Raw genomic sequence first — 27,520 nt, 5'->3', positions numbered from 1 at the left:
GATGATTGGGAGAAATTGCAGTATTTAAGTTTTGCAGTATTTGTAATGACAAATAAGTTAATATTCATCAGAAAAATCATAGACAAAGAGGATTTTTGTCAGCAAAAAATGATAGAAGGGTTTGTTAGGACGTTTAATATACATCCAGTAAAACTACTTCAAAACTTTTTTAGAACAGGTCCCCAGGTCGGCTCGAGAAGTGCTGCACAAAAGATATAGAAAATAATGAACACAATTTGAACAAAAACTCCCATAAAATACACTACAAACAATCTACTAATTGTTTGGAACACTTCATTGTACCCTTAACAATTAATGAAGCTAAAATCCCCGATTACATTGTAGCTATAGGCTCCATATTCCAACTAAACACGACGTTTTTGCATAAAAAAATGGCCAATTATTGTTACATCTACTTACCAAACAAACAACTAGTCGGCACATTTTTAAACTCCCATAATGCTGTCAATATTAATGGAATACAATCAGAAGTTAAAAGAAACATTACTTTAAAGCAACGGTAGGTTATTTTCAATGCCAGTCCCACAATCTCAAACTCGTTGGTTCCAAAATTACGTATCTAAATGCCAGAATCTGAATACAGCTATGTTCTTAGGCTCAGATGACAAGTTTTTATCAATCCTATAATAATAAGTCTCTCCTAGGCTACCTCATGTTCTTTTACGAAAATACTCCCTACCTCATAATATCTTTCTATAGATGGGCTCAAAATGAAAAACACTGGGTTAAAAAGAATTAGACTGCACATTATGTCCCATTGTTCACAAAATAAAAATATAAATTAAAATGATTCTATCAATCAATCAAAAAACCAACACAAATTGACAAAACATATAACATTTTCCACCTTTCTAATACAGAGAAAAAAACTTCAGTAATATCGGAAACTAACTTAACTTTGACAAATTTTTTCTTCTTACAAATTACAGTCTATTATCATCAACTGAGTTGATGATAATGACGCTGTGTCCAGCGTCCACTGCTGGACACAGGCCTCTCTCAGCTCTTTCTCTTTTCTTTTGTTGTCCATCGGTTGTCTGATAGCCTGGCGATATGTGCTGCCGAATTCTACTTTAGCAACGTGGTTTTTTCTTTAACTTACTTCTCATCAAAGATAATTAAATAAATGCCTTTATATGTATTACTGAATAACGCAACAACTTACAACAAATAAAAAGACAAATGTTTATATCTTTTGAAATAACAAATAACAATAGTATCCCCCTGACGTTCGCAACTCCTCAAGCACCTCAAGAAAACTTAAAAAAAAAGTGAAAGTACTCTGGATTACATATTTGAAGCTCTTAACTCTATTTAAAGTTAAATAGAAAAGCGAAACCCACCATTTTTCTTAATTTTCCAGAATAATGAATTATGACTCCTTAAATAATGCCTTAAATTATTAAAATTCTATGTATAATACCCAAAATTATAGAAATGAACCATCAGAACAATTAAATGATATCCTTACATTCATATATGGCCATACTTAAAATTAAAATTTAAGAAGTAACCTTACAAGAATTAAAAAAAGTAAAACTAGTAGCACAAGATGAAAATGAGCTGAACAAGAGCTAAAATGTCGTTTACAACAAAAAGATTGATAACATCTACAAGAATAAGAAGACAAAGAAAATAGGAAACATATATAAACGAAAGCAAAATAAACAACCTGACTACCAACATGAAAAATCTATTAAGCTAAGTTGAATCAAGTACTGAAACGTTTGAAAGACATTAAATTTTACAATATTTAAAATAATATAATTATTTTTTAATTTAATTTTTTTAAAAGTTAGAGATTGTAATTTATGTTGTATTTTCTGTTAACTCTCTGTAATTGATGCAAGGTTTTTTTTTAAGTTGTCTTAAATTAAAAAATAAGTTTGTTTGATAGTTATTTATAATTTAATAATTATTGTTTATATTCTCATATTAGATTAAATCTATATTTATAACAATTAAGTAATTATCTTGTTCCAACTTATACTTATTTACTTGAGATTTAGAAGAAATTATATACAGTATTTTTCAAACCGCATTTGATGTTCAACGCTACAACAGATATCCTTGTATTTTATTACTTCCAATAATTATTACTGTATACGTTGAAACTTATTAAATCAATTAAATCGGCCAGTCTAGCTAGTCATCTAATAACTCCCGTACAAATACGAACGAGTGAAAGTCAATAGAACAATAAAAATGAACTTGTAGCAATAGGAAGGACTATCTCGTTACATTATCAAATGAATAAACGTAGCAGCACTGACAAGTTCTCTAATCTGATCAAGATATGCATCAGTGGCTCTCCTGCGTGATGTTCTACATGTTACTCTGAGTTATTATAGTCGAGCCATTATCATTGAATAAAGTTATATTAAATTATTATGTGTATTATCTGAATTTCGAACTATAGTTGTTACAGGTTTGATAAATACGAAGTGTAACTTAAAATGTATTAATAATTAAATTATTATTAATTATCAATGAATTTATTATTTATTATTATTCTTTATTTAATATTATGATTTATAAAAAATGGGCCTATACTTTATTATATGTTAAACAAAGATTCAGGCTTCCTGTTCTTTCTTTAAATGCCTCTCTGTTAGTTCAGTCAAAACAATAACTTTCTAAATAAAAGTTTAGGCGAAAAGACATGATTTTGTCATGGAAATATCGATTTAAAGTAATAACTATTACCTTATATTTTGCTTTGAGATGAGAGCCAGACTTGAGATACGAGGAATCGGTTTTTATTCAAATTCATACCTCTTATTTGACTACTTCTAATTTGCTTTGTAAATAAAAAGTAGTTTTACTGGTAATAGATCTTTACAGCCTCGCGATAAAGATCATTTTACGGGTCTGTAGATGACTTTTACTTGGACCGACAAATTAAATGGTCGTTGGAAGTTAAATCCGACAAAAATTCGGATTCTAATACTAACCATATTGCACTCTGATGTCAGTGTAATTTACACTATGTAAATTTTTACTATAGACCTCAGTCTGTCTGCTTTGCTTGTTTCCCTCATTTTCGAAGTATTGTTGATAAGTTGGGTTCGCGTTTTGTGCTTTTTGTACATTACAATATTATATTTATTTTTACAACCATTGGTTCGAAGAAGAAGATGATGTCTATTGAACTAAAAGGTGAAATCATTGAAAAACATGAGCAAGGAGGAACCTTAACACATAGCATCATATGTAAGAAGGCACGAGCGATTTACAAAGATTTGCTGAAGCAGATTCCACAAACTTCTACAAATGATAAATCGGAAGACCCGTTTAAAGCCAGTCGGGGCTGGTTTGACAACTTTAGAAAAAGGACCCATTCACTCCGTTGTCAGGCATAGTAAGGCAGCAAGTTCGGATGTGAAAGCAGCTGAGGTTTACATCAAAATGTTTTCCGAACTGATAGAAGTCAAAGGATACATCCCCCAACAAATCTTCAACTGTAACGAGACAGGGCTTTTCTGGAAAAAGATGCCGAATAGGACCTACATAACGGCAGAGGAGAAGACGATGCCAGGTCACAAACCTATGAAAGATAGATTAACTCTACTACTTTGCGCCAATGCGAGTGGAGGCTGTAAAATCATACCTCTTCTAATGTACCATTCAGAAAATCCCAGAGCCTTTAACTCACATAAGATTTTAAAAGAAAAACTGCCAGTTATGTGGAGGGCAAATTCAAAGGCGTGGGTCACCAGAAAATTTTTTGTGGAGTGGATAAACGTGATGTTTGCCCCTTCCGTTAAAAAATATCTACAGCAAAACAACCTATCCATGCAAATCCTTCTTGTCCTCGATAATACCCCTTCTCAACCATCAAATCTCGAAGATGATTTACTCCAAGAGTTCAAGTTTATAAAGATTCTTTCTTCTTCTTAAAGTTCCATCTCCTATCGAAGGTTGGATATCATAACGGCTATGGTCACTTTGTTGGCTGCTGCTGTGAAAAGTTGTAGTGAACTACAGTTAAACCATTCTCTAAGGTTCTTCAGCCAGGAGATGCGTCTTCTTCCTTGGATCCTTCCTTAAAGATTCTTTACCTACCAGCAAACACCACTCCTATCTTGCAGTCCATGGATCAGCAACTGATTTCTAATTTTAAGAAGTTGTATATCAAGCACATCTTTCGGCGGAGCTTTGAGGTGACGAAGAACACAAACTTTACCCTTTGAGAGTTCTGGAAGGACCACTTTAACATAGTAATATACCTAAGAAATATTGAGTAGATCTGACTAGGTGTTACAACAAGAACCCTAACCTCTGCATAAAAGAAGCTGTGGCCTGAGGCTGTCGATCAGGATGAAAGGGCATGTGAAGGACTGGAACCTAAAGTATCAGTGGTAGATGATATTGTTTCTCTTAAAAAATCCATGGGTCTGGAGGTGGATGAAAGAGATATGAACGAACTTGTCGAGAAACAGTCTCAGGAGCTGACAAACGAGGAGTTAGACGAACTACATTCGCAGGAGCATACGGTGGTTCAACGAAAAATTAGTTTTGAAGAGGAGCCAGATTTGGAAAACGTTGTCTCTACAAGAGAAATAAAGGAGATCCTGGGAATGTGGGAGAAGGTTTCAAGGTTCTTATATGTTGAATATCAGCATATAATAACGCATCATATATGCTGAAGGCAGGAAAAAATTAAAAAATATTTTATACCATCTAAATACACGTTACTTGTTTAGCACATGAAATGAACAGAGTTACGGAAGAAGTTATAAAAAATTTTCATATGTAAACTCCCTAATATCAAGCATAAAAAAGTATTCCTTAAATCTCCACTAAGAATTTAATTTTATAAAGAAACGCTTCCAAATATTCCTCTTCCTATTCCGTCACAACCCATTCTAACACGATGGGGAACATGGTTGGAAGCTGCTTTTCTATTTAGACTATTTCGTAGATTTAATAAATGTAATTGACGCTTTTACAGATAAAAGTTCCCAATCTTTGCTACATTAATTTTTAAAAACAGTGATCTTCAGCAGCAACTTTCATTCATTAAATCAAATTTTAGTTTGCTCAAAAACCTATTACTCAATTAGAATCATCAAAGTTGTTCTTGGTAGAACGCATATCCTTAATAAAAGAACTTAGATCAGCTTGTCAAAGTGTTAAAGGTGACACTAGAAAAGATATTTTTGAAAAATTTGAAACAATAATTAAAAAGAAGCAATGATTTTCAGAAACTTATTGCGGTAGCTGACGTTATTGTTGGTAATTTTTCCGAAGAAATAGATTTAGAACCAAACATTTTTGTGAATTTAACATATGTTTTTATTGGAAGCCATAGTTTTTATTGGTCTAAGCCATTGGTTTTGTAAAAATTTGAAAAACATTTGGTCATTTATTGTTTTCATAATTCCAAGCAATAGTATTTTACTTTTTAACTACTTTCATTACAATTAGTTAGTACATTACAATTATCTACTTGGTTTTTAAATTTATTTATATTTTTTCTAATTATTAAAATAAACATTAATTAATATACCAATATTAAATATATATTTTAATTGACATTATGCATATTTTCTAAAAGAAAAAATGCATATATTTTATGCCCATATTTTTCACTTTTTATTGCATATTTGTCTAGTCATATAAGTCTATTGCATATAAGTCTATTTATGACCAATCTTTTTGTAGCACCCTGTACATAGCAATAAGTAATCGAGACTGATAAATTGATCAGTCATAAAAAATATTCACGGATAGTTTATTTAATGTTTTGGGACGCTTTTGTTTTCAGAAAAAAATTAATTTAATTTATCGACATTCGTGTCCCTGTAAATTCATCAACACAATCCCTTGTTTAACTTTTGTTCTGTTTGTCATTTTTTATGTTTATTCAAACAATGACACCCTTTATACGCAAAATCTAAAATCAATACGTAAAGGTCCTATCAAATTTTCGCCTAATTGAAACGACGGTTGTTTAAAACAGAGACAGGTCTTTATTAGAAATCCTCAAATCAACCTTACGTGAACTTAACGACTACTACAATCAATCAAATACTACGGGAAAACCAGCCGACAATCACTAATAAATTGGAAGCAAGATCTATTTACTTTCACTGAAACTATAGGCCAATCACTTCTTTATGCTTGCAATAAAATGACTTTTATTGGAGTATATAGTACTTTATATGCGGAGAAAGTATCACCTTACTATATCCTTTGGCTTAATTTTTTGCTTTGAAAGGTTGTTTTAATTACGAGAATGTATTTTTATTACAAAAGTACGTTTATTTAAATAAATCCATACATAAGGCTCCAAATGCACTGAAAATATATTGTAAATATTAGTATAAGTAGTACTACATGCTATTATTCTCTAAAAGAGACAGACAATAGAGTATTTATGATAAGAGCTATGCAGTGGCGTTGCAATATTAAACAATCGAGAAGATTGTTTTAAATTGGAAATCGTACTGATTAAAAATTATTACTCACTTAATAATAAATGGAATTTGATTTTACACAGATTGTTTTATCGATACCAAACTTTTTAGTCAAATCAGAAACTTAGTAAAAATGTTCAATACTGACACTGTTATAATTGGTATATTGATGATCGTTTTTTTTTTCAAAATATTCTACGGAACGTGGGCTGAAAGGTCTTTAGTTGATACTCTATGAAGTTTGGTAGAAATTGCCAAATTCTTAATTTAGTATCGGTTACCTTAAAACCGTAATTATAACGTTATTATTAATGTAATTAATGACTCATTAAGGACATACAAAGAACTGATAAGAATTATTTTCGAGAATTTCTAGTCACTGGATTTAAAAAATAAAAACGCAAGAGAATGCAGCGATTACAGCACCATTAGCTTGATGTCTCATGTGCTAAAGTTACTACTAAAAGTCATCCATAACCGAATATATCACAAACTGGACATAGATGTTAATGACACACAATTTGGTTTACGCAAAGGACTAGGAACGCGTGAAGCTCTTTTTTTACTTAATATACCGATACAAAGATGTCTGGACGTCAATCAAGATATATACATATGTTTTATTGACTATAATAAAGCATTCGATAAAGTACGACATAAACAATTAATGAATGTCCTGAAATCAAAGAAGATTGACTATAACGACCTCAGGATGATATCAAATTTATACTATAAACAGCGAGCAAAAGTACGTGTTAACGAACAGCTTTCAGAAGAAATCTAAATGAGATGTGGAGTGAGACAGGGATGCGTATTGTCGCCAATTCTTTTTAATGCCTACTCCGAAGAGATCCTGAAAAACGCACTTGAGGATGAAACAGCTGGAATAAAGCTAATAAACAGCTAAATAAAAATTAACAACATTAGATATGCGGACGACACTGTGATTTTAGCCGAAAATATTGAAGATCTTCAGAGACTGGTGACCAGAATAGCGGAGTACGAAAAAGAGTATGGTCTAACAATAAATGTCAAGAAGAATTTATGAGAATATCGAAAACTCAAAAAAATAACTAGAATCTTCTAATAAACGGAACCAACGTCGAACAAGTAGACAAATATGCATATCTAGGAACAATGATTAACTCCACAAATGATTACATTCAGGAGATCAAAATCAGAATAGAAAAGGCTAGAGCAAATTTCAACAAAATGAGAAGAGTGCTATGTACAAGAGATTTAAAATTGGAACTGAGAGTTAGGTTGGCGAGGTGCTATGTTTTTTCGACTTTATTTTATGGAATGGAATCTTGGACCTTGAATGCGACATCAATGAAAAAACTGGAATCATTCGAGCTGTGGGTGTATAGAAGAATTCTGAAAATATCGTGGATAGAACACGTCACAAACAAAGAGGTTCCAAGAAGGATGAATAAAGAAATATAATTTTTTAAATATAATTAAAACAAGAAAATTGGAATATCTAGTTATTCTAAAAAAAAACGGATATGTTATCTTAATTGACAGAAAAAAATTTACCATTCGTATCGTCAAGGTTAAAATCGCAATTGTATGAAATCATCAAACGACACACACAAGATCATATTCAATATAAATTTGACAAAGTACTGAACGAATTTGTACATGGTTCTTTAAAACGTCCACCTTATCATTCAGACTTGAACCCTATAGAAATTGTTTGGGCGCAAATAAAAGTTGAAAAACAATATGTTTATTTTAAGTTAGAAGACGTAAAAGTGTTGATGAAACAGGAATTTGCTAGGGTAATTGGAGATAACTGAAAGAAACTGTGTGTGAACATGTTAAGGTAGAAGATACGTATTTGAAAAATGAACGTCGCATAGATGTAATTATTGAACAATTAAGGATTGATTTAAATGATTCTAGCGACGACGACAGTTCTTTAGATTAAGTAAATATACTGTACTATAGGTATATATATATTATTTTTTTACTTTATTAACATCATTACGTATATTCTTTTATTTAACATCGTGAAGTTTCAGTGAGTAATATGTAATGAGAAATGATATAAATAATAACGGTTTTAAAGTTAAAATAATATTTGTAATAACTATTTATTAATAGGGTAATATAATATATAATATACTGTTTTACATACATTATGTTAAACAATATTGCCAAATAAAATCTAATATTAGTGTTTAATACATTGTGTTTGTCTGTCTTTAACAACTTGATTAAAATCATAAGATTTTTTTTGGAGGGCCACTGCTTTCTTAGCTCAGGCTTTACTGTTCCGAGAAATTTCCGCCACTACATTTGAAATATCTTTTAGTATTACAAAAGTAAGCTTTAAATAATTATTCTTAAGGATAAGATTGGGATAAAACGTGGATGCCCATTTCTCGTTTATAAACCGTGGAAGACAATGTGTTTGAAGACAATAAACTAGATTGGTCACAAATGGAAACATTTTCAATAACAAAAAAGTTTTTTAACATAGAAGATTTAAATATCAACAATTGGAATTATACGATTATACGAGGTAAGAGAAAAGGATATAAACTTAAAAACACTGTCACCTAGCGACAGACAGAGAAATGATGGTTGACCATGATTTAGGAAGACACCAGAGGACACTAAGGATGAAATTAAAAATTTATCTGTATCTGTATATACTATATCCACCCTAAAACTCGTCTAATGCGTTTTTGAATATAGATTCCGAATACAGATTAAATAATAGCGATGACAAGACGCAACCTTGTCGCTTTCCTCGTCAGATTCGTATATCTTTGGATGTTGTGTACTCTATTTTAATTGTTGCCGTTTGGTGCCAATATAGTTTTAAGATAATTCGCAAGTCTTGTTCATAAATTCCAGTTGTTCTCAGAATTTCGATCATCTTTTGATGGTCAACACAGTCAAACGCTTTTTCGATAAATTTTCGTTAAAAATCCATAAAACATCTACATCCATGTCTCTGCATCATTGTGTTAACACATTTAGGGCAAAACAGCTTCTCGTGTTTCCAATCCATTTCTAAATCCGAATTGAGTGTCACCCTTCTGAAACTCACACTTCTTGTAAATTCGTGTATATTATTAACATTGTAAATCTAATTTTTTTTTTGTTCAGAACATTATATTTGTTATAATTTTGTAATTTAACTATTTATTTCTATTTTATTTTAATACTGATATTGTAGAGATGTACATTCCAAATATTTAATAGTAACATTAATAATAATAAATAAATTTACTCAATCCTCTTAAAATTTTAAATTATGTGAATATACCAACTTACTGGCCTATTGTTACAGTCTGCAACGCTTTTATTTATTGTTGAGAAAGACGGATCTTGAAAGTTGGATTCAATTTATTAGAAGCAGTAGTTATAGATAGCTGTAAGACGGCTTTCATTAACGAAAAGAATATTGTGAAAAGCAATTGCGAAAATGGATTAAGAACTTCTATTATCACCTTCACTAATTATTTAAAAGTCACATAGACAAAAGGGTAAAACTTAGGAGAGATTAATTTTTGAACCATTCTAGTAATTTCTTTAAGAAGTTATTTTCTAATTATTTTACAATCTTCTATTAGATTTATAGAGAGTACAAAAACATAATTCCAATTTAAGATATTTCTTTCATACTTTGTTGTTTTTGTTAGTTCTATATTTTCATTTAATAAATGTTCGAATTATCTTTTTAAAACTGAATTATTTGACTTCATGTTTATCGTCTTTGCTATTTTGTAAAGTATAAAAATCTCCATTAAAGCAAGTAAGTACTAAGTAATATAGTATTTAAATGTCATAATAATATACTAAATAATTTTCTCTAACTCACAAAAATTACTAGAACATATTTTGCTTTCTTTACCTACTTGATAAATTAAAGGCTAATAATATTCATTCATTACAATAATAAAAAACAAAACGATTAAATTCTAGCATTGAAGAAGCTTCCCTTGGTGAAATTTTCACGAATTCCAGTTGATACCGTAAAGTCTGACATAAATCTACGAGGATTAGGAGATGCAACTGCACTAAGGGACTAACGTCGATTGTCGACAGAATAAAACACTAGCGAGGAAATGAGCAAGCAGAAATTACATAGTTAAGAAGCAGAAACTTGTTGGGAGTTGCCAAATTGCTAAGAAATGGAAAAAGAGCAACACTCTAGACGTCTCTTTAAAAAGCGGACATTTTAAATTTAAGTTTTATTACGTATACAATTTGTCCTTTGATTTAAGTTCCTTGTTACACTTTGAGTTGTTTCCACTTAAATAACTTTAACTTTAATGGACAGCTCTTTGTTTAACTTTTATTTTCTTAGCAATTTAAAAATAGTTCTTCCACATTTGTGCTTATATATCGTGAATGTATTTTATTAAATATGCAGATCTGTTTTACAATAAACTGCAATAATACATTAAATGGCAAATCAAGATTCTTTCAATTATCTTTCTTATTGTTCAAAATCATTTGTTTTAAAGGCCGGTCCTCACTTAGTGACACAACATGCTATCCTCTTCTTCTGCTTTTTATGTAGACATGACTCTGTCTGTTTTTCAATGTGCATCCAGTAAGTTGTCGTTCCACCATTTTCGTGGTCTTCCTACTGATCGTCTTCCTATTCGGGAACCGTCTAATACTCTATTTGTTGTCATTCAGCTTATATTATGATCGTTCCATTCTAATCTTCTATTTCTTACCCAGTTCTTGATGTTCTCCACCTTGCATCTACGTCGTAGATCTGTACTTCTAGCTCTGCTTTATAGTGTCTTACCATCAATTTTTTTAAGTGTTTTGGCCATCGCCCATCTGTCATTCTGGCTATGTGTCCTGCCCATCTCCATTTTAGTCTGGCTATCTTCTCGATGATGTCAGTCACTCCGGTTCTTCTCCTGATGTCTTCGTTGGTTATTCTGTCTCGCAGAGTTATTATTAACATGGACCGCTCCATTCTTCTCTGCGTGACTCTCAGTTTGGTAGCTGCTGCTTTTGTTAAGGTAAGTGTTTCTGCTCCGTACGTCAAGACTGGGAGGACGCACTAATCAAATACCTTTCTCTTTAGGTATGTGGGCAGCTCACTTTTAAAAGTTTCTCTCAGTTTTCCAAATGCTCAAATGCTGCCCACCCAAGGCCGATTTTTCTCTTCAGTTCATGAGTCTAGTTATCCCTGCCAATCATAATTTCATGTCCCAGGTATTTATATCTATCTACGAGTTCTATTTCTTTCCCACCAATACTAATGTTCTGGTTAGGCACCAAATTTTCTGGGTACCAGATTTCCTTGATGTTATCGTTTTCTAATATGTTATCAACAATATTATTTAACATGTTGCCGAAATTCTACTAAATATATGCTACATGTTGCTTGTTATTTCAACAAGTTATTTGTTACCTGTCAGGGAGTGCTAAAGATAAAAGGATGTTGGCAAGACAGTTTTTGCAACATGTTGGCACTGCATACTTACTTAATATTTTTGAATCTATTCTTTAGTTGCATTATAGGCAGGAAAATTATTGATTTTAAGTTCCATCTATGATAAAATAGAGTAGCTAAAAAGTGCATAATGCAGTTAATATATATTTATTTATAGACAATAGCTTGGCGTGGGATTGCCGCCACAAAGATTATAAAAATCGTCAAATTAAGAGTGACGTATTTACCCAGATAGCGACAATATGTTCCTATGGCTAAAATCTAACAGTAATAGCTAGTCCTTGTTGTAAAGGTATTAAGTCTCTAACTCGAGTATCCTTCTCAGAATCAAGTTACGGATTTCTTGGTTGTGTTTTGCCGATAATGGAATATTCTTTTTTGAAGTAGTTGGACTGTAAAAATAAGTACTATCACAAGTAATTGCAAAATATGATAAAGTGAAACATGATTTATATGAAGGACACATTTTTGGTTACAAAATCATAAAACGAGTACATAGAACAGAAAAAACCGCTCGTTTAGAAGCCATTTACGAACAGCAATTGGAAAAATATGTAGTACAGCCCATATATGTGGTATAGACAAATAAACTTCATATAGAATTGACCATATAAAATGCAAAAACTTTTGAAAGCGATCACAATATCAAAGAATAGAAAAGCAACAGGTGCTGACAAAATTTTGAAAATAGAAATGTACAGACTGTTGGAAGACCAACAAAGAGATGAGATAAAAACTTTCTATAAATACTTTCTTGAAAATGAACAGCATTCGATTGAGATCTTTGAAGAAGCTTACTGAAGGAGGCCAAGACCCGACTTAGTATGTAATGCCACTAGATGGATGGATAGAGAAACGTTAACTTACTGTGGTTTTTACCATAAAACAAAATTATTAAAGAAACCTAACGTAGAGTATGTTGTATAGAAAATAATATCCATTGTAATTATTTTTATATTTTACAATTTACATATTTGACAATAAATATAAAGTAGGTAAAGTAGACAAGATTTTTTAAACAATAATTAGAAAACTTCTTTAATATCTTTAAGTATAAGTACCTATTTTAAGTTTGTGAACCTATTTTTCCAGTCTAAGTATTCGACCTACTTACTTTGTTTCCTAATTACCGTCTTAGAAGTTTTGTTTTCTAACGACACATTTAAGTACACTGATTTGCTTTTGTATGTACATACTTTGTTTTTATGAGATTGTCTTTTATAAAATGCAATGGTTACTCAAACACATAGAAGTGCCTCAAACAACGAGTTTTAAAAGGGTTTTGTTATTTTTACGATGTCTATCATGTCATTTTAAAATAAGGGAAAACTTGCTTTTGATTTATTTACCTTTGTGGGACGTGTAATTTATAGCTTTTATCGGAGATGCTATTACCGAGGAAATTTTCTGTTGTAGAATTATAATTAATTGGTATTTTACGACTTCTTGTTTTATTGTATTTCTCTTTACGCTTTTAATATAATCATACTAGAAACACTCGACCAGAAATTTAAATTCAAAATTCAGATTTTAGCGGTGTGCATTTTTGCCATCCAAAAGTAAATAGTAATTTTTTTGTAAATTTATTGACGTTGAATAAGTTATCACCAATGTTAGTGTTTCTGTTGCATTGTTTTTTTCAATTTAAATACGTTTTATAAATATCATGTGTATTGGTTCTTCTTCTTTTGGTGCCTATTCGTTTCGAATATTGGCTTTCGTTCTCGCTATAATTATTTTATTAACTGATGTTCTAAATAGAAAATAGATTAGTTGTTGTTGTGGAGAACCATTTTTACAAGTTTTTTAACAATGATATTCTTCTTCCCCAAATTCCTTGCTTTCCGAATATTTTGCCTTGAAGGATTATTTTCAGTAATCTGTATTTGGTGCCGCTTTTCATTACGTGTCCAAGATATTCTTTCTCCTTTTAATCGTATACGTCACTTTTCCTTCTTTCCTTATTCTTCGTAGTACAGTTTCGTTGGTTATCTTGTCTGTCCATGATATTAGGATTCTTCTATATATCCACATCTCGAAGGCTTTAAGGTTTTTCTCCATAGCTTGAGTGAGTGTTCAGGATTCAATTCCATAGTATAATATCAAAAAGATACAATACCGTAGGAGCCTTACTTTTATTTTCAGATTAAGGTTGTGGCTTTTAAAGAGTTTGGCCATGTTTTTGAATGCACTTCTAGCCTTCTCTATTCTACATTTTACTTCTTGTGAGTAATCCCATTGTTCGTTTACTATTGTTCCAAGATAGGTAAACTGTTTTACTCGGTCCACTGATGTATTCTTAACAAGCAGTTGGACGTCTCTAGTTTTATTTTTGCTGATGACGATACATTTAGTTTTTGATATGTTTTCTTGTAGTCCAAATCTTTCACTTACTTTAGTTAGTTTGTTTATTAATTGCTGTAAAATATTTAAACTGTCTGCAAATATAACGGTGTAATCTGCATAGCGGATGTTGTTTAGACGTTCTCCATTTTAGAGGATTCCATGTTCGCAACTTTCGTTTGCAAGTATACATCCTTGTCTAACGCCTCGCAGAATCTGGATCGCTTCTGTCGGTTTATCTCCAAGATTTGTCCTTATTGTAACTGATTGGTTCCAGTATAAATTTTGAATCATACGCCGGTCTTTATCATCTATTTGGGCCTCTGTTAGAACATCCATCATTTTTCGGCGATGAACTGTGTAAAATGCTTTTTGGTAGTCCACAAAGCAGGTATTCCACAAAGCAGGTGTATTGGTTAACCTTCTGTTAATCATTTAAAAACTGCCTAGCGGTTTATCAAGCTTCTGTTGTTAAAATTAAGTGTGCACACAACCAAACTTATATGGAATCACCATGTAATTCAAAGTAATATTTATTTCCCTTAAAAAACTTGTTATTCTTGCAAAGAGTAAAGGTTTTTATTAAAAATAAATAAACTAATAAAACAATCAGATAACACAGCCCGACACGGTATAGATTATTTTTTGTTTTAGTTGTAAATTAAACGAAAATAAATAAACTAATTTTCGCTTTTAAAAACGAAAATATGTCCTATGTGGAGTTAACGGATGATCAAAGCGGAAAGATTATTGGTCTTGTGGAATAAGGAATATCTCAGTGGTAGGCGTAACACAGGGCGTTGTGTTAAAAACCTATGCTAGGTATCAGGAGTTAGGAACGCTTAAGAATAGACAAAGATAAAGTAGCCAAAAGTAACAACACGATCGTTTTATTGTCCAAGTAGCTAGAAAGCTAGAAGAGACCCAACTCTTTCTCAACCGCAGCTTTAAAATCAGCTTTTGGAAGGTACAGGTGTAAGTATTTCAGTTGAAATGATAGGAAGAAGATTTCGTGCAAAAAGACTATACAGTAGTAAACAGTTACCGGTTCCCGAGTTAACCAGGCAGCTCAAGATTGATCGCGCAAATTGGTGTCTTCAATACCAAACCTGGATCATTGGAAATTGGCAAAATATGCTATTTTTACTTTTTTGCCTTATTTTTGGTTCTGGAACCTGTAGTTAGTGAAAAAAAAAAGAAAGGAAAAGTGCAGTAGAAAAAAATTAATTTTCATGCATAATAATGCATATCCACATACCAGCAGAGTTACTACAGACTTCTTTGAAGCAGAAGATATTACTATTGTGTAGTGATCTTCTTACTCACCCGATCTTAACTCTATAGAGCAATTCTGGGATAAGCTTAAAAGAAAATTAGACCTCTCCGTCATAATTCACAAAACACCTTACAGCTAGTACAACCTGCTCTTAAAGAAAGGAAACAATCTACCACAATAAAATCTCGTTTTGACAATTTGTTTACGACCATTTCTATGCGAACTGGTGCTTGCATAAGGTCCAAGGGTTAGTAATACCGACGACTAAAAAAAAAAAATCGGTTGCCTGTAAAGTCGGTTTTACGGGCGAAGATTTTACGTGACAACGTCTTTTTCTCGGTAGAATATTTATTGATATGAATATTATTAAATTGCACAATAGGAACAAGGAATTGAATGAAAATAAGAATTGCACAAATTTTAACTATAGAAATATATTTTGTTTACTAAAACATTGTACATGTAAACTTAAACTTAACTAATTTCTATTTGAGTGATTTTGTTGAGGATAGGACGATGATAGGAGAAATATGAAATGAAAGGAAGTGTTTCTGCTGTAATGTGTCTTGAACGCCAAGAACGCTCGAGAAAGACAGAGACACAAGCACGGAAGCACGCACCGATTCAACGCGCCTAATTCTTTAGTGCTGCGCGCGCAGCGGACCGATCATGTTTGAGTGGGAGAGAGACGCAAGGCATTCGCCGGTCCGGCGGGCCTCTCTCTCGTTCGGTGACTCACTGTAACAGACGTGATTTTCATCTCAATCACTATCTGTGCATTTGCCAGAATTTTTGACACTAGTTTTTTCAAATTTAAAAATAATGTTGTTAATTATTTTATATTTTTTTTGGTACAGGGCCAGAATGCATGGTCTAACAGATAACAACTTTTTGTCAATTTTTGTCATTTTTCGCAGATCATCTTTCCAGGTGTAGGTGGTCTTCCTTTAATTCGTTTATCGGTTCTTGGCCATAATAAAATTGTTATGTAGGGGTATTTCCATGCCTATAGTTAAACAATAATTAGGAGCAAATGCAGATTATATTTATAAACACTTGAAAACAGATTTACTAATATAATATACTTATATTAATTGCAAATCATGCACGTATCACCTAAGGTTTTTTCAATCTGCACAATCGTTAGAATAGATATTCTTTAATTAATTCTAGAGCAGCTTAATTATCTATAAAACTAATATAACGAACAAAGTAACCAAGTTTTTCTCGAGCTCATTTCCCTATTACACGACACCATCCCGTCTTGCCAACGAGAGGGAAACGTGGATCTGGGGCGCTACCAGCAGCACCGATGTGGCGACATGTTCTCAAACAGAACGCACCAGCCGGCAAAGAACAAGCAACAGCTTGAGCCCTACGGCAACTACGACAAGGTTAAAAAGGCCCTTACTACATTTTCTTACTTCATAGTAATAATGTTATTGTTTGAACTCCTTGTCTCAGAGAAGGCGGCTTCCTGTCGAATTCAGGGTGGGATTTAGCGGGGTAGATGTTCACAGTTAACGTATATCACACATAATAATTTATTTTTTTGCATTGGCTATACTCTTAGTAGAACTTTACAATTAAAAAATCTGTCCCTTTTTGTATAAAAGCTTTAATATACAGGGTGTGTCACGACAAGCTTACACTATCTACACAATATTTATAAAAATTAGTTTATGTGGAATAAAATTTATGACAAACCGAAAAAAAAATATACTTTAACAGACATACCTTTTCCGATGATACCGGAAGTGAACACTAACTTTTTTATTTTAATGTGAAACACGTTTTAATTTGAAACACCCATCATAGTATTACATAAATATTTAGATTTTACTTAAGATTATAAATAAGATTTGTATAAAGTCTAAAACTTTATATTTTTTGAGTTATTCATATTTTTTCAAAAATTTTAACAGATAGAGACAAACTTTTCAAAGTTAATACCTCATTTTTGATTTTTGAAATTTCTAAAATAACTAAGTTAGTGTTGACTTCCGGTATAGCCGAAAATGGCTTTAAGTTTGTGTTAACTTGTAATCCCCCTTAACCAATTTTTATTAATATTTTTAAGTAGTTTTAGATATAATAGGTAGTTTAAGCTCCTAAATATCCTGTAGAGCTATGAAAAAAAATCGTACTTAAAGCCGGCAAATTCACTTCCGGTATAACCGGAAGGAGCTTTAAGTTTGGCTTAACTTGTAATCGCCTTAAACCAATTTTTAGAGCCATCTGTAGAGCCATGAAAAAAAATCGTGCTTAAAGCAGACCTTTGCATAAGACTTCCTTCATTTGAATAATTATAGTTTATTAGTTTTTACTTCCTTTGCTTTTAAAAAATACAAGCTTAAAAAACAAATGGACGTTACAAAATAAGGCTGTAAAACAGGTCTAGCCATGTCTCAACAGCAAAAATAAAATTCGTAAACAAGTTCATTCAAAGATAAATCTCTGTTGGTTGCAAGCCGTATAAAGACGTATTAATATCCGTTTCATAACTGTATTAACAAAACCGTTCCTTTAAGTTAATTATAAATATAAATTTAATACACATCGTTGCTCAAAAATCACATACCTTTTGTACTGGGGATGCACCTGCAGAAGCATACTTGCTAATGGGTTGGGTGTATGAAACTGCTTGTTGCTGAACGGCCTCAGGTTGGTAGTAGTGCTGTTGTTGTGGTTGGGCCGAGACGTATTGGGGTTGAGCAGGTTGGTGGGAGTACGCAGAGGCTTGATGGTATCCGGTGTTGGGATCCACTGCCAAACGTTTGTCTTTGACCTTTTCTGCTTGGGCCATGACGGCAAGGGTGACAATCGCTAACTGTAATTAATTTATATGTAAAGACATGGTCTTAAAAAGGAACAAATATTAGTTGCGTTTGCGTTGCGAGATGCGTTTAACAAAAATAAAAATATTAGAGCTCTTGTGGTTTATAAAGGGTGTACTAAAATTCAAGCAAAAATTGAATTTGTCGCTATTTGTACTGTAAGGTGGTCTGGATCATGTGATTTTACACCATTGCATATCTTTTTATAGGGTTATTTAAAGTCAAACATATATGCTAACAAGCCTACAACAACGCGTGCATTAAAGAAGTAAATTCAACACTGCATCGACGAAAATACTCCATTTAATAATACAAGGCAAGGTAGACGGAAGAAGAGGGCCAGGTCGAAGAAGAACGTCATGGCTTAGAAACCTGAGAGAGTGGTTTAACAGATTTTCTTCATCTCTTTTCCGAGCTGCCGTCAACAAAATTACTCTAGCCAATTTGATAGCCAACGCTCGATAATCGAGCTCGCCACATGAAGAAGAAGAAGAATCGATGAAATCAGCCCTATTTATGCAAAATGGTCGTGAAAAATTTCGACAAAAGAATGCATATGTACCAACAAAGCCATGAAGGCCATTTGCCTAGTGTGTTATTCCATACATTACTCTATCCATTTATGATTTTTAAAAGGATGCGATCTACAGAAAAAAACAGTATTTTCTATCAATTTAAATCTTGCATAAATTTCATTACAGTTATTTGATAAGTATGTTAGTCTTAAATTGATAACTTTTACCCTATGTTTGATAGGTTTTTTCTGTTGTTACAATGATAATAATTGTAGTATTTTAAGGATTTTTAAAGAATACTTCCTATAGCAAATAGATTATGTATATACTAAGATAGAAAAGAAAAACTTAGAAAAAGCTTGTAACAATAAAATGCCACTAAGGCGTTAAAAAATTGATATGCTGACGATAATCGATAGAATCACAGTCATCACAAAAAATCGAAAAAATTCTTGACATCTCTTCTAGCAGAAGGAGTAGTTGAAGAAAAAAAAAATTCCAATCTTAAGCCACGATCAACTTCTAACAGGCCATGATTCGTTTTATTAGATTCTCCTTTAATAAATACCTATCTGAAGATATGCACATTAGTGTGTACACAATAAAAAATGCCATAAAATATTAAGTATGCATCCCAATATCCTGTCAGTAAGCCTTCTCAATAACTAGCAAGTGAAGAGATTGAAATAATATGATTTAATGGATCTACCCAACCTTTTCTCATGTCGTAGATAGCGCAATTACCACATATGTAATTGTATTTTTGTCCCCTTCATTGGTATTTGTTTATTCTAGTACATAATATAATCATTTTTTTAATAAAATAGAGCATTCATAATGTTTTAACTTGTTAATATTTAACAGTTTAAAACTCCGGAAATAAAAACCATTTGAAGGTTCAAATTTTTCTTAAATCAAGAATTCCATATATAAAAGCTTGCATGGCTTGCAGGCCATTTTAGGCCCATAGCTTAGTAATTCTCTTCCATCTTTTTCTTTCTCTAGCTTGTTTCTTCCAATTTTCTATCTTCTTTTCTTGTAGATCTTCCGCAACTGCTTCCCTTCATCTTCCCCTTGGTCTGTCTCTTTTCCTCTTATCTTCTAACAAGATGACCTAGTTACTGCAATCTTTTATCTTTTACAAAATCGCGTATTCTCCCTTCGTCGAACATTTCATAAATTTCAGCATTTGTTCTTCGCTCCCATCCTATTTCTGTCAACGGTTCTCCAAAAATTCTTATTAATATTCTTCGTTCCCATATTTAAATTTTCTGTTGTGGTTTCTTTGTTAACACCCATGTCTTGCATCTATCCGTTAGAGTAGGTCGCAGGATAGTTTCATACAACCTTATTTTTGTATTTCTGGATACCTCTTTTGATTTTATTATTCTTTGCAAACTGCCTGCACACCTGTTTCCTTTTGCTATTCGTAGATGTATTTCCTTTTCTTCTTCGCATTTATTTGTCACAAGAACTTTCAGATACATGTAATCCTCCACCTCTTCAATTTCCAGAATTTCTTTCCCTAATGCAATTTTCGTATTTATTTTTCTGCTTTTCTTTTGCTTATTCTTCAGCTCCATGTATTTTGTTTTATTTATATTTATCTGTAATTCCATATTTCCTGCGGCCTCTACAAGATTCTTAGCTATTTTTTCTAATTCTTTTCTACTCCTCGCCAAAAGTACAACATCATCGGCATAGGCTAGACACTGGTGACTCTTTGTAAATAATCTTCCCGCTCTATTCATATTGCTGTCTCTTAATATCTATACCCTTGTCTTACACCGTTCTGAATTCTTAAGTAGGCTCTTCTTTCCATTATCCGTAACTGCACTTGTAGTGTAGTGTAAGAAATCAACAAGAGTGGAAAGACAATAAGGCTAAACAAGAACTTAATGTAAAAAATAAACATGAAAATAGAGCAGAGAAAGTAATTCCATCTAGGATCATAAAAGCACCATACAATGAAAATTACAGAAATGGATGCACGGAAAAAATTTCGAAAAATAAGAGGCAAAAAATATTTGAAAATTATTGGGGACTAGCAGATCATATCAGACAATGGAATTTCATCATAGAATGTGGCCATCAAAGAGAAAAGAAACAGGTAATAAAGAAAACTAAGTCAAGGCCCAATTTTTCTCGAAAATATAATTTTCTGCTTGATAATAAAAGAATAAAAATTTGTAAAACGATGTTTTTAAACACGCTGGGTATATCGGAAACCTGGGTTACAACTGCCTTGAAAAAATTGGAGAAGGTGGCACTTTAGAAAAGGAGATGCGGGGACGCCATACTGTAAGACCCAATAAAATAGCAGAAGATATTAAGGAAAATGTGAGAACTTATATTAAATTATTTCCATTAGTTCCATCCAATAATAATAGAAAACATTTAAAGAAAATATATTTGGAAAATGGTTTAAATATTAGTAAAATTTACAGAATGTACAAAGAGCATATTGGAACCAATTCAGTACAGATTGCAATTGAACGGCAATATCGTGAAATTTTCCACTCAGAATTCAATATAGCATTCTTTCAACAAAAAAAGGATCAGTGTCAGCTATGCACAGGTTATACAGATGCTGATGATAACATAAAATTGAAATTGCAAGAAAAATATAATCAACCCTTAGCTAACGAAGTTGCAGTCCGAAAATTGAAAGATGTGGATAAAGAACTAGCTAGTGTTGCGTGTTTTGAGCTGCAAAAGGAATTAGTTACCAGTTAATCAGAAGTAAGTATATTTTATTATAAAAGTAAAATTGCAACCTATAATTTTACAGTTTACGACATAGGTAACAATAAAGGATTCTGTTACGTTTGGTATGAAGCGGTGGCGAAACGGGGACCAAATAAAATTAGTAGTTGCTTGTTAGATTTTCTAGGGACACAAAAAACAAAAGGGGTTGAAAGTGTCATCTTATAACCGTTTTATTTTCTCCATGTTTGCATATGCTTCTAATATTCTCAACATAAAGATAACACAAAGGTTTTTAAAGAAGTGGCATACTCAGTATGAAAGAGATAGTATGCATGCAGTAATAGAGACAGCTAAAAATCGACAGGGTGCTGTCTATACCCCCAATCAATAGATCACAATAATAAATATGGCGGAAGTAGCTGAAAATTTTCTGACATGGTAAAAAATGAGAACTGGAGAATGGACGAAACTTTTAATCCAGTAAAAATTAATAAAATGCAGGAATTAACACTGTTTAATTTAAGTACGATTTTCCAGAAACCCTAAGAATTCTATGTCTGAAAAAAAGTAGGCGTAGTCAACTTCAAACTCATTCCACTTAATTGCCGAAACTTTATACTTCTCCTCTACCTGTTGATAGTAAGAAAATAAAAGGTTTATTAGAGCTTTGCAAAGGTGATCCACCTTCAATACTGCGTTTGTACGATAACTTCTTTTTTCTTTACGGTCAAAGGAGGGAACACATCCTTGATGATATACATCAAGACTCTTCTAGTAGCAGCGAATCTAAAGAAGATGACTTCGAGTAGAAAAAAATGTAACCTATTTTGTGAAATTTAAGATATAATTATTATAAAGTTCGTATTAAAATGTTTCTTTCAAAATGATCGTATGTCATTTTTTCCCTAAATTTTTCCGACGAAACATGTAGTAACTCATATAAAAAATAGAATATATTAAGAAAACATATAATCTTTTGGTGATAAATTTTGGAAAATGCATTTAAATCAACGTACCTATAAAAGTTTTGTTTTCAACAGTTCATTTTTGGATATTTTAATTCTAATAAACAGTTATAATAATATCTCTAATAAACAGTTATAAATAGACTTCGGCAAATATGCATATTGCATATTTTGCATATTGTGCATATTTTATGCAAATATTTCATATTTTGGCATATTTGTATAAAAGTTTGCATAAAGTGCATAAAAGTTCAGATTTTTATACTGTATTTGAAAATTTTTAAACATACCAATTTATTTCAATTCTTGTATAAAATTTTGTATCATTTTAATCAAGAAATGATCTAAGTACGTAATCTCTACAGGTACAAAACATTTACAATTTCAAAGAAGATCAATTTAAGTAGCCCTCAACATTCTTAGAAAGTCTCGGTCACTGAGGCATTCAGTTATTGGATAATCGCTAAGGGTTCGCTCATTTGCATTTTATGATCTAATCCCCAAATCTATCTACAATTTATTGTATCTTAACAGCAGGTAAACGGCTAATAGTTTTGTTCCTAATTTAGGGATTTTCCAAAATCTCCCAGTTTATTGAATTAGGTACCTAAACATTTCTAATTTGATGCTCAGATTTGTAAATCATTTTTGTTTTGATATTCAAAGCGTAAACACTCGTTGTGCGTAACAAAAAGGAAGATTGTGATTTTATAATGCCTAAAACAACCAGTGCTTCAACTTGGATTAAACCTTATAAAGAGCTGTCTATGGATATGGGAAAAATCTACTGTTCAGTCTGTGGCAAAATTGTAAGTATCTAATATTTTCTATTAAATATCTAATATTTCATACATACAGGGTGTTTCCAAATGACACTTACAACGTTTGACTGTAGATACTTCTCGAAAAATTGAACAAAACGATATAGTTAATGAGGGGTCCAACTTATTTACTTTTCGAGATACAGGGTGTTAAAATTAAAAAAAAATTAAATTCTTTTAGTTAATAACAACAATAACTTTAAAACCAATAAACGTATTTACTTGAAATTTAGTACTCGTAGGTTGTTTTTAAATGAAAAATAGCTTCCTTTAGTGAGAAAAAATTGTCCATGGTACAATACAATGGTGTGTATTTAGAAAAATTTTTCACCTTTACTTTTTTTTATGAAGTCAGCTATTCTAAAACACAATTATTTTTATTGTAATTGAATTAACAAAAAAAAAACTTTTGTTGAATTTTAAAATAAGTTATATGATGTACTAATGGTTAGTAACAAAAACTAATTTGTGGATTAATACTGCATTTAAAACACTTAGCGAGTGTTTTTTTTTTTCAAACCAGTTATTTGATTAATCAAAAACACCTTGTATATTTTTATATTTTAAAGGTTGGGTTAAAATAAAGGTTTTTATTTTTATTTATAGATAGCATGTGAGAAGAAATTTCAGATAGACCAACATGTGAGAACTGCTTCACACATTGCAAAAAAAGGAAAAATAGGAGGAAAACATCAAACTTCAATGGCTAAATGTTTCCAATCTACTTCAAAAAAATTAGATGAGCAAGAAACTTTTAATGTAGACTTGTGTCACGCATTAGTGTCTGCAAACATACCGCTTTCAAAATTAGCAAATGTAAATTTGAGTTCGTTTTTAAAAAAATATTGCAAACTTAATGTTCCAAGTGATCGGTCTCTAAGAAGAAATAATGTGAACGGGCTATACTCGTCGGTGTTAATTAATATTAAGGAAGAAATTGCAGATAATTATTTTTACATATCTGTAGACGAAACCACTGATTCCTCAGGTAAGTATATTGCTCATTTATTGATTGGTGTTCTTAAAGAAGATACCTTACCAAAATCTCATCTTATTTCATGCCAGCAACTTGAGAAAACAAATGCTTTAACAATTTCGCGTTTTATACAAGAAACATTAGCAACTTTTTTTCTTCCGACAACTATTCCTTCTAATAAATTACTGCTTATTTTATCGGATGCTGCTCCTTATATGGTGAAAGCAGGACAAAATTTAAAAATATTTTTCCCAGATTTAATACATGTTACTTGTGTAGCGCATGGATTAAACAGAGTTGCAGAGCAAATACGAAAAAAGTTTCCTCTTGTAAATACCATGATATCCAGTGTCAAAAAAGTATTTCTTAAATCTCCTATAAGAATTCAACTTTATAAAGAAATGCTACCTAACATTCCTCTTCCACCACAACCTATTTTAACGCGATGGGGAACATGGTTAGAAGCAGCTAATTTTTATGCAGATCATTTTGTTAAAATAAAGAACATAATTGATACGTTAACAGATGAAAGTTCCCAATCTCTTTTGGATTCTAAACAAACTTTTCAGAGTAACTTGCTTCAACAAGAACTTTCATTTATAAAATCAAATTTTAGTTTTGTTCAAAAAACAATTACTCAGTTAGAATCACCAAAACTGTCATTGTTCGAAAGTATAGCATTAATAAAAGAATTTGCGTCATGTTGTCGGAACGTTAGAGGTAATATTGGAAAAGATATTTTAAAAAAATTTGAAGCTACTATAGAAAAAAATAAAGGTTACCATATTCTTTCTGAAGTAGTCAGTGTTCTAGCTGGAAATATTTCGGAAACAATTAATTTAGAACCAAATGTTTTGGTTAGTTTGAAAAATGCTCCCGTTACATCAGTTGATGTTGAACGAAGTTTTTCCATATATAAATATATGTACTCAGACAGAAGCCACAAGTTTTTGTTAGAAAATTTTGAACACCACTTGGTCATTTATTGTTACCATAATTCTAAATAAGTTTATTCATAGTTAAAAATGATGTAGTTACTTAAAATAAATGTAAATCTTAATGAATAGTAGGAAATATTTAGTTATGTACACTTTTTTTTTTAAATAAAATTGTTACTATTTTACGATTTTTTTATTTATTTGTATGCATATTTTGTAAAATATTTTCATATTTTCGGGTAAACACGTGCATATTTATGCGCATATTTTCTACATTTTTATTTGCATATTTGCCGAAGTCTAGTTATAAAGAAAAGCAACAGATAGTTAAAAAGTTAAATAAAATCTATGAAATGTTTAAGATTATATTTTGTTTGTATTATATTTCACAAGTATTAACAATATACTGTTAAAATATCAAAATTTATCTAGTACTATCCTTAATTGGACTTCGTTAAAACTTTTGAATATTTTATTGATCGCCGAAAAAAATATATATTGTTATATAAGAAACTAAAACTTTAAATAAACCAGACAGCCGTTAAAATATTAATATATATATATATATATATATATATATATATATATAGTTAATACAGCTATGTGCAAAATATAGAAAAATTTACAAAAAAACTGAAGAAAGAGTACGGAGATGTACTCCGTACTCTACTACTGTATCAGAAAAAAAAACAAATCGGAGTAAAAATATATGCTTTGTTTTGGTAGAAATTGTTTTATCCGAAGTTACTAACAAATAAAATTTTCATTTCCAATTATAATTATTTACAGGCCTTTTATAAATTTTATTAAATAATAATATTATTATTATTAATATTGTATGGAATGCTGCTTAACATTTTTATAAACTAACGGCAAAGTACTTACTTATTCTTTAATAATATTGTGTACATTGACTTCCACTTTTGCTTTATATTTTATATAAATGTTTAGCTGGCATACCTTAATAATACGGGACCGAACTTATATCATCCATAGAAAACCACTTAACACAAACAGCTAAAACTAAACCACAAATCACCAGAATAATAAATAAATCTACTCACGCAAATGAATCTCATGATGGTGTGTAAAAGTTTCAGAGAAAGAATATGCAGAGTTGAGGGGATTCATCGGGTTTTATATGCCTGCCGCTAGAAGTGATCTCCTTTCTCTCACCATCGCCTTTTTTTTGTATTAGCGTACTTCTGCTTAGTGTGATGGACTAGACCGGACGTGATTTCGATCTTTGTTACAATTATATTACAATGGGAGTCTTGGATAATATCTTTTATGACAATATACTACATTGCTCGCAAAGTATTACCATGATGTGAAATCGCACAAATATTTTAATTATCTTGGTTTAATCTTTTATCATATTATATCTTCTTCTTCTTCAAGTGCCATCTTCGTTCCGAAGGTTGGCGATCATCAGGGCTATACGTATTTTCGAAACTGCTGACCGAAACAATTCGTTGCTGCTACAGCTATACCATTCCCGTAGATTCTTTAGCCAGGAGTTTCGTCTTCTTCCTATGGACCTTTTTCCTGCTATTTTTCCTTGCATAATTATTCGAAGCAGTTCATATCTTTCGCCTCTTGTAATGTGTCCCAAGTATTGCAGTTTTCGTTTTTTGATCGTAAATATGACTTCCTTTTCTTTATTCATTCTTCTCAAGACCTCGACATTTGTGACTCTCTCGGTCCATGATATTCTCAGGATTCTGCGATACATCCACAGTTCAAATGCCTCTAATTTTTTGGTATCAATCTTTTTCAATGTCCATGACTCCATTCCGTAGAACAGCACAGAAAGTACGTAACATCTCATCAGGCGAAGTTTCATTTCAAGGCTCAAATCTCTTCCGCAGAACACTCTCTTCATTTTAGTGAATATGGATCTGGCTTTTTCTATTCTTATTTTGATTTCTGCTGAGCTATCGTTGTCTTCATTTATAAAAGTGCCTAAATATTTGTATTTGCTAACTCGATCGATAATTTCATTGTGTAAATATAAATTTTGGACATTTTGTGTTGATTTCGATATTACCATAAATTTAGTTTTCTTTATGTTCAAAGATAGTCCATATTCTTCGCTGCAGTCTGCTATCTTATTCACCAATGTCTGTAGCTCTTCAAGTGTTTCTGCGATCAGAACGGTGTCGTCGGCAAATCTCAGATTGTTTAATCTAACACCATTTATTTTAATACCTACGGATTGCTCAGAAAGTGTTCTATTCATTACGTCTTCGGAATA

General features: G+C 31.6%; 1 protein-coding gene across 1 annotated transcript in view; it reads right to left on the bottom strand.

Moving 5' to 3' along the window:
* The window catches only part of LOC140438473 (uncharacterized), a 34,332-nt gene extending 7,869 nt beyond the window's left edge, over positions 1-26,463 (bottom strand). The window contains exons 1-2 of the mRNA XM_072528140.1: positions 26,328-26,463; positions 18,084-18,332 (exon numbers count right to left, since the gene is read on the bottom strand). Coding sequence (XP_072384241.1) covers positions 18,084-18,332; positions 26,328-26,342 — 264 coding nt within the window. The 5' untranslated portion in view covers positions 26,343-26,463. The remainder of the gene's footprint in view (positions 1-18,083; positions 18,333-26,327) is intronic.
* Between the last annotated feature and the right edge of the window lie 1,057 nt (positions 26,464-27,520).

Source organism: Diabrotica undecimpunctata, chromosome 4, assembly GCF_040954645.1.
Source record: "Diabrotica undecimpunctata isolate CICGRU chromosome 4, icDiaUnde3, whole genome shotgun sequence".
Lineage (NCBI taxonomy): Eukaryota > Metazoa > Arthropoda > Insecta > Coleoptera > Chrysomelidae > Diabrotica > Diabrotica undecimpunctata.
Note: the sequence above shows the minus strand (reverse complement) of the source record. Positions and strands in the feature narration are given on the sequence as shown.